This window comes from Lepidothrix coronata, unplaced genomic scaffold (genome assembly GCF_001604755.1).
Source record: "Lepidothrix coronata isolate B3197 unplaced genomic scaffold, Lepidothrix_coronata-1.0 Scaffold31, whole genome shotgun sequence".
In the NCBI taxonomy this organism is placed as follows: Eukaryota; Metazoa; Chordata; class Aves; order Passeriformes; family Pipridae; genus Lepidothrix; species Lepidothrix coronata.
Window position 1 is genome coordinate 8157870 of NW_016690211.1, and position 9055 is coordinate 8166924.

The 9055-nt window shown below is 39.6% G+C and overlaps 1 protein-coding gene across 2 annotated transcripts; it reads right to left on the reverse strand.

Moving 5' to 3' along the window:
- Positions 1 to 3232: 3232 nt before the first annotated feature.
- DIMT1 (DIM1 dimethyladenosine transferase 1 homolog) lies at positions 3233 to 8680 on the reverse strand. Of its 2 annotated transcripts, none has more exons than XM_017811264.1 (12): positions 8526 to 8680; positions 8363 to 8436; positions 7875 to 7961; positions 7437 to 7498; positions 7234 to 7327; positions 7094 to 7143; positions 6161 to 6260; positions 5956 to 6048; positions 5236 to 5300; positions 4975 to 5038; positions 4386 to 4492; positions 3233 to 3703 (listed from the first exon to the last, which is right to left on the reverse strand). In XM_017811264.1, exons 1-12 carry the CDS (start codon positions 8578 to 8580, stop codon positions 3661 to 3663), a joined length of 894 nt encoding a protein of 297 aa, XP_017666753.1. In that variant the 5' UTR covers positions 8581 to 8680; the 3' UTR covers positions 3233 to 3660. The 2 variants fall into 2 exon arrangements, with proteins under 2 accessions (XP_017666753.1, XP_017666752.1); XM_017811263.1 differs by having other exon boundaries at positions 6161 to 6284; positions 8526 to 8679.
- Between the last annotated feature and the right edge of the window lie 375 nt (positions 8681 to 9055).

A 9055-nucleotide genomic window follows, 5' to 3' on the forward strand; every position in this document is an offset into this window, starting at 1 on the left:
TTATTCACCTGAATGACATTTTCAGTTTTATGTGAAATGCTCCTATGATGTCTACAAAATGCTTCAGACCAGACAGCACATCCATGCAGGGTTCAGATCTGTGAAGCACTTTGTTTTTAATATTTCATTTATTCAAATAGTGAAATTTGTTTGGAGATACTTGCCATGTTTTTCATAATGAAGTAAAACTGTGGCCATTAAAGTCACAGCACTTCCTTCTGACCATGTTGTCTTATTACAAAGTCTAGCTGTGCAGTTCTAAAATTGTGGCATGCATGCACACACTAGTCGTTTTAAAACTTCTCTTCTACAGACAGCTGTGCTTACCTCTTCCCATTCTGTGCCTTGATGAAGGCTACTTAACCCTAGACATCCTTTCTGAAGCACAGCCTTAAAAAATTACATTCCTTATTCGTCAATATAAATTACTTCAGTGTGTGTACATTTTTGATGTTTTAATACTTATTTTTTGGTGGCTAGTTTCATTTCACAGGATGTGCCATATCATTTGAACAGGAACTGCAAGCTGTTAGGAGTGGACAAACAGCTGGACATTCCATTTTCCTTGTACAAATCTGGAATCTTGATTTATTTGAATACCATAAAGAATGGTTATATAATTCTAACATTTTATCTGTAATAATAAAAAAACAAACAAAAAAACCAACAAACCAACAAAACCCTACAAAAATATAAATTAGTTGATGTGTAATAAAGGCTAATGTTTAAGTACTAAGGAGAGTTGTACCTTAGGATAATGCAGATATATGGTATGTGGTGATAATGCTGTGTATGGATAGTTTAACTGTCAAACTTTGGGGATAAATACATCCATACTGGCCTTTCACATACTGTTTTAAAAACTTGGCTTTTGATGCATGACAAACTTACATGTACATTAACCGTAGTCTGCAGGTAGTTTGAGTAGTTCTGTTGCTTTAAGAAGTAGCTAATACCTATTTTTCCCTTTGTACAGTGCCAGCAGCTGAAAAGTGGGGTGAAATTGCATCATTTGATGATTTTGCACAATACCTCTACCTAGCGCTAATAGAAATCCTGCAAGTACCTGAATTCTCACAAATGGCGCCATGTATATCAGCACTTTTTAGATGGTGGCACTCCAGTTATTTTTGCAAGTCAGTATCCAAAAAACATTGACCTTTCATGTAAGAACTTCTTGTCAAATGAAGAACTGTAGATCTCTCTAGGAGTTCTCCCTGTTTCCAAGAGTTCCTATCAGCAGACTTTCCCTTGGAACTGTTTAAGAATTACTTTTGGAATACAAGCCTGTTTGTTTGTGCCAGGCGTGGGGGGAAATAAAGGGAAGGCAATGAAAAGAGAGTTAAATGAGCCAGAATTTCTTGTAGTGTTTAATGTTTGTATCTCCCATAGAAAGGTAGGCTATGGGGAAGCTCTTGTTGCATCATGGTTAAAAATAAAAAGTTCTCCTGTGTGTAAACATTAAAACTGAAACAATGTAGATTTTACATAATGTGTTTAATAAATTAAGCTATTAAATGAATTATATCTGAGAATTTTTGTTATTGTTTCAGAAGGGTTTAAATTTGTCAGCACATTGGTTACATTTTTGAAAAGAATACTTACTCTGAATTCAGAGTGAGTATTTGCTTCTGCAGCCAACTCTTCTTCACAGGTTCGTCATACAGGAAGAAGTTTCCCAGAGCACTGTCCTAACTTAGTTTTGCATCAGGTCTTAAAAGAAGCATCACACCTTTCTCAACATTTAAGAACGTTGTCCATCACAGTTAAAAGAAACCATGAAAAGGCAGGCAGTAGCTTTTGTTAGTAGGCAGGTTCTTGTATAATACGAGAGGGTTCCTTTGAAACTGCTCCTACAGAATTCTAGAAAGCCTCTGAAGATTGAGACATCCTACATGAGTACCAGTGGCTTCCATACTATTCGTCCATAGAGCCACAACCAGGCTGTGGCTTCCTGCTGGTACCAAAGGGGACAGGAAGGACAGAATTCACTTTTAGCAGCTTTTTACTAAGCTGCGTAATTACATGTGTCCTGTCAGGCAGCACATGCAACTGGAAACTGTGTCTACAGCCAGTCTTTGTGCCAGAGCCTTATGTGTGATCTATACAGATACTGAAGCATTGAGAATTGAGATAACCTGATACGGCTGGCTGGGCACCTGACTTCCTGTAGCCCATAGCCACAATGGACTGGAATTACTTTTAAAAGGACTTAAGCAAGCTTATCTTCAATTCCTGTCCTGTAAAATGAAAGCATTTATGAAGTGTGACACAAGCCTCCAGCATTTGTTCCTTCTGTATTAGTCTGAGCATATTCCTTGTGGCTACTTACCTGACTCACAATTTGGTTCTGCATGCAGTGAAGCAGCATGAGAATTACTGAATTATTAAACTGTGAAATAAATTAGCAACTCAGTCTTTAAAGTCAACAGCTCAGGGTGCCTGCAAATTCAAGTCTATTTCTACATCAGTGACTTCTAAAGAACTGAGAGGGGATGTCAATGGTGGAGCTAGTTGGACTCAAAGAGATCTTTTCTATCCCTAATGATTCAGTGATGTGTATAAATGAAGTTCATCTTACAGGTTTTGCTAATTTGCCTCTTTTCCATTTAAGTGTTGTCTTATGGAAAGATATACTACACTATACCTGAAAAAAATAACATGGTATTTAATATACAGGGTGATGCTTTCACCCCTGCATCCTGCTACAGTTAATAGTTGATGTTTTTGACAGCTGTGCCGCAGAGTTTATGCAAACTTCTTTGGAAAAGCTCTGCCTGTTCCTTAACAACTCACATATATATATATAACCCAAACTATATTAAAGACACTTCAGTACCTTTCTGTGAGGACACAGGGATGCATTGCTCTAAGTCTCACTGAAAGCTCTGATCTGTGCTAAAACTCCTCCTTGCCTTGAAGGGTGAAATAGTTACCTTACAAAAATAACTACTTGAATTTACACTTGGCCAAAAAAACCCTTCTTCTGTGCTTATGAGATGTGGCCTTTCTGTAGTTTTCTTCTAGTTATTACAGTGGGGGATGAGAGGGTAAAGGTGATTACACTGGTGGTTTCAGGTACCTCAATAATGTTTCTTTAAGTGATACCAAGTCCACAAGATAAATGCTCTTGTTTCTGAGAAACAGTTACTGGGATTTCTCAAAGAGAGGCAGATTACTAACAGACTTGGAATATGGGTAGTTACCAGAGGACAACTGGAAGAGACAGGCATTTCAAATAAAAAGAGTTTAAATACACGTTAAAACAAACAAACAAACAAACAAACAAACAAACAAAGGGAATGATCACAACTCCACTTTTGTTGTCCAGACCAGGGTTGTACTGCCGAGTATTATGCAAGAATATACTGAGATTAAGTCCACAATCAGAGAACATAGATTTCAGTTGTGGCAGCCCAATCCAGTTTTGGGTATATTTAGAAATGCACTTTCATGATGAAGTCCAGCACCTTGCTTCAGTTGTGAAAGAATGCACTGCTTTTAAAATACAGGCAGCACAGCTTGCCTGCTGTCTGTGATAAAATCGCATCTAACATTTTAATAAGAGCCCAAGCGTAAGAGCTTGTCCCATTGCAGTCGCTCTGGCTTAGGTAAGACTTTGGTGACAAAAAGCAACACCTGTCATTCTTCTAGTAGGATCTATGAGAAATGGATGCCTTCTGAATTGAAGCCATGCAGCAATCTGAAAGAGTGAAACACTTATGTTACAATGCTACAAATTTATACTTCAGCTTAAGGCATTTTTAAGATGTGCTGGCTGACAAAGAAAACAGTATGAAAGCAGCCATCACTGGTCAACTAGAATAAAAAATTGCTACAAATTACAGTTATGTTAGATCACACCAAGTTTACTATGCTTCTTTAAAAGCAGTAGCGGTCTTAATTATTACACTGAGAAACAGCTATGAACTTTTATCTCTAATTAGGAGAGGAGTCATGGTGCCACTTAAATTAACTGTCCAGAAGTAAAAGCAGCATATAGCAGTTAATTATTCATATTTCAAATTATGCTATAGACTATGGCCTAATCCTCAAGGCAAAAAAAGGCTGTGTAAGACTCCAGGAAAATTCTAATAACAGTTACATTACTAAAGCCATTTTTGAAGGAGCTATAGAAGGGTCTAGTACATAAACACCAGAAATCAGGTTCTTCAGCTAACTGCTTCTCAATGTTGTAACCGGCATTTAAAATATATATAGGGTTTAAGTGTTCATATTCAGGACTGGAAGCCAGGACCGTCTGGTACTGAGAGGGAAACTACTGTTCCTGTGCAACTCAACGCTAATTTGAGCTACACAGGTACAGGTGCAGATAGAATTTAAAACAGCTTAAAAGGAAGGTATAAAGAGAAAAAAAAGGATACCGAATGAAATCATCTATATCCATTGAACGGGCTCGTTTTTCAGAGTAACCTGTATCTTTTAGGACTGTCTGTATTTTCTCAGCAATTTTGAAGTTTTCGGGTATTTCCTGTCAATGGAAAATAGGATAAAAATTATATTCTACTCATAGCACAAAAATGGTTCATTTAAATTACCTATGTTTTCCTGCTCTTAGAATAGTTCTTATTTCAAGTGATAAAAAGTTGTACTTTTTCTTGTATGAATTATTGTATTATTCTATTGTATCTGAATTTTTATATCTCAGCTCATTCACTATAAATGAATCACAACAGTATTGCAAGACACAAAAAGTTTTATTAGATTAGTAAAAGACCTTGAGACATACACAGAAAATATTTTAATGGCATACTCGATTTTAAGCTTTTTCACTATAAATTAGTGACCCTTTTAGATTTTTCACTAAGAAAAGAGGCAAGTTCCTGCCTCCCTCAAACTCTCTTGGAAAAACTTTTAACACGTTATGCTTTTCAGTATTAATTTTTTACTCTTCTAAAAGACAGTATGTAGGTCACAGTACACAGAAATAGAATATATTAAAAAGGAACTTACTGTATTATGTAAGGAACAATGAATTCGGTAATTATGATCCAGCAACTGCTCTACAGCACTTGACCTAAAAGAAATACAAATTTAGAATGGAAACTAAACTATAACTACATTTTTTATATAAATGTGTAATTTTTTACTATAAAAAATTGTAACAATTACACAGAGCTGTTCTTTTTAAACAGCTGCCTAGTTTTCCTCTAAAAGAAATGGCTAACTGGATGGGCTCTCAAATTTTGAAAAGATTTGACAGAAGTTACTTACTTAAAAGCTGCAGAAAGTGTCTTGTTTTTCCTAACAAAGGCTATCCTTACCAGACCATCCCACTCCTGAAATTAAAAATTTCAGAATTTACAGAAAAGAACATATAGCTACTACCAACAAGAATAGTCACTACAGACAACTTCATGAAAATCCTTCATGAAAATGAATTTCTAAGCAATACAAAACCATTCCTGTCTTGGACAAAGCAATACAAATGGAGGAGAAAATACTTCACCCACAAAAACCTCTGAACTGTACTTTTTTGTGCCTAGGCACTATTAGTCAGATCCTATGTGCTGAGAAAGCAGATATTTGAAGAAAATCTGGCTAACCTTGGGCAAGGCTGAAGTGGCCTTTAAGAATGCTATCCCATAACATCTGTCTTCTGAGATTACACTCGTCTGAACATAAGACTTCTCACAGATACTCCTTTGACCAAAACCTACAAAGTCATCAGCTGTAAGAGTCTCTGGGAGATATTATCTATGATGAAAGGGACATTATCCGCAGTACTCCAACTGATCTTGATTTTACCAGAATTACTGTACACAAAGCTGTACCCAAATTGATGGTTGCACGTTCTGTTAATGTCCTAACACAAGCCTAAACAACAGACTATTTTAGAAACTCCAGCAAACAGCTGGTACTTCATAGTAAAATCAGCACATAGAACTGAGTAGTATTATCTTTAGTATGTTGTGTTGAGTATACAATGGTCACCTGGAAGTTGATAGGTGGTGGTGGGTTCTTTGGCTCTATTCTTACAACACTGGATTCAACTTTGGGAGGAGGCCTGAAGTTGTTCTTTCCAACCTGTTGGTCAAGAGCAGTGAGGCAGCTGTGTGAATAAGCAGCAAATCCTCACATCCCTTGAAACACTCTTCTTCTGTCTTTGACAGCTGTTACCTAATGCAGAATGACATACCTTCATCAGGTGGTCCACTCGAGCTAATAACTGAGTATTAATGGAGAGTCTGCAGTACAGTTTAGTTCCTGGTTTTGCAACCAAACGAAGTGCAAATTCCCTTTGAAACATAAGTATTGCACACCTGAGAATAACAGGTATCAGAAAATTAATTCTAAATAATTAATTTTTATGTCAAAAGACAACTAACACACTTGGAAAACACAGAGTTTGCCTCAGCACTTACAAGTAGTAAAAGTTTATCATAAACAAACTCTGCTCTAATTTGTCAAAGTGCTCTAAAAAACCCCAAGTCATCAGAAAACTTGGTGAAGCCATCTAAGTCTCCTCAAAGATGTAACAGAATTTAATATTAACAGTGCTAAATGGATCAGGATCAAAGACATAGGCTGGTCTCAGAGTTGCTTGCCTGTAACAAATCATTTTGAATAACTCCTTGGTTATTCAAACTCTCCAAAAATTGACCAGTAATGTCACCAACATTAGTGCTTCAGTGACTGACATCAAGAACTGCAGACATACTGAATAACACACAGAGATACCTGGGCAATTAGACTTTTAGACCAGACAACAGGCAGTAACTTGGATTTGATCCAACCCTTTCCACACTACCTTTTTTAGGTAGGAAGGCATTTGAAATGCTACGATGCCCTACTTATCCCTGGAATGATAACTAGGTATAATATTAAAGAGGTGTAACTTCTGTTTTCATCAAGCTGGACTAGATGCCAAGACTAAATCTCCTCCTTATCTTAATATATCGACATAAACTAATTTCCAGGCACTATCAGGTTTATATTACAGAAGAATTTTGGTGTGGCTCTGATCCATCAAACTGCTATTTTAAGAAGCAAAAAAAAATTTGATCTGAAAATATTTTTAAAACTATTTTTTTTCCTAAGAGGCAATACAGAGCTCCACTCTTCCACATACCTGAAAAAAGGTCTATGAAGCAATAACTTGAAAACAAAAGGTGAAGAAATCTGAGGAAAAGAGTAATAGAGTTAGTATAATTTCTGGGAAATTATCATTTAAAAAGAAAAAAAAGTTCTGCCATATTGTTTAGCCCATACCTGGTAAGGCAAGTTAGCCACACACGCATTAAAGAATGGTAAGTCTGTTTTCAAGATATCTCCAACCTTGATTTCAAGTTTGTTTGCCAGACACCTGTGGGAAAAAATACATTGTGATTATCCTCGGAGAAGCATGTTGCCAAGGTTTTGTCAAAGCAGCTCCACTGCTTCAAGTGCTCACTATTTCCACAGTTGATACTTACGTGCCCTGGACTCTCTTCTGAAGTTCACCAACAAGTCTAGGGTCAATTTCACATGCAATAACCTGAAAAAAGCATATATTTGCAACTTTATGCAACATCTCCTACTTGGGATTAAAATTTTAATCATAAAAACCCCCAGCCCTGTATCTATTGCCGTAGGTGTAAATAGTTCTTAAAAATTCCCTATTAGCCTATGCACCTTCCTCCCTCTTCGAATACGTGCAAACTTTATGGCATAAATGGATAACAGCAATGTAGTTTGATAAAACAACAAAAGATTTACACAGACAACTAAAACCTCATTGGGATTATGCAAATGTTAAGAAAAATATCCAGGGAGTGATTCTACTGATTTGAATCCAGTGTATAAAGACCACAGTCTAAGCCACAATGTGGTCAGTGGTAAGATGGCGTGCATGGGGGGGAATTCCCACTTACTTTTTTTACTTTCTCCAACATCTTTACTGTCAGGTTGCCGGTTCCCGGGCCCACTTCCAGAACGACATCCGTGCGGCGCAGAGCAGCCTAAGGACAAACAGCATTTCGAGTACTTGCCTAGAACGGATTCCGTGCAACCATTTGACTTCAGAACAAAAGATAAGTGCTTTTTACGTAGCAAAAAGCTTAAACTGGGTATCAGGACAGCGTGAGAGTCGTTTAAAAAAGAAGGAGCGGAAATTAGGGAGAACAGGAATGTCCCAACGCTGACTTATGCTGGCCAGGCTCAGAAAAGCCAGCGAGCAGCCACGTTAAAAAAGAAAAAAAAAATCACACACACAAAGAGGTAGCGTGATGGCAATAATCGCGGTTCAGCGGTAATAGTGGCGGATCAGCGGAGCCCGGGAAGGGCCGGAGCCAGGACCGCGCGTTCCCGGAGATCCTGGCCAGGCCCGGCTCCCGGGACAGCCGCCGCCGCCGCCTCCCACCTTCTCGATGATGCTGTTGACGACGAGGGGGTTCTTCAGGATGTGCTGCCCGGCCCCGGTATTGAAGAGGATGCCTAGGGCAGAGACCGCCGTGTTACCGCGGGTGCTCGGCCTCCCCGCTCCCGGCATCCCGCCGGTCCGGCCCGGCCCGGCCCGCACTCACCGCCGGCGCGGCCCTCCTGGCGGTCCGAGCGCTTCCCGGCCCGCGCCTTGGGCATGTCGGCAGCTCCCCACTGGGATCCCTCGGGAAGCGCCGGGCTCGGCTCCAACCGTCCCGGGACCGCGCTCCACGTGCCGCCGCCGCCACCCCCGACTGGCCTCGCGTGCACCCGCCGCGCCGGACAGCGCTCCCTGGCGGCCCGGCGGCCCCCCCTCCATCCTCCCGCGAAAAGAGGCTCCTGCCACGTGTGATGTCCCACCCTTAAGGGAAAGGGAGCACCCGAAATTCGTAAATGCTCGGGGTGAGAGGGAAAAGTCAGAACGTTCGCAAAAGCTTGCGAAGATTTGTAAGTGAACTACAGATGGCATGGAAATCAGTGTGTTAAGTCCCTTACTATCTAAGCACACAAGAGTGGGATTTGGATAAAGGGGTAGGATGAAAAAGGAAGAAAGAAAAGATGAATTAAAGAGGGACAGGGAGAGAGAGAGAAAGGGAGGAGGGAAGGGAAGGGAAGGGAAGGGAAGGGAAGGGAA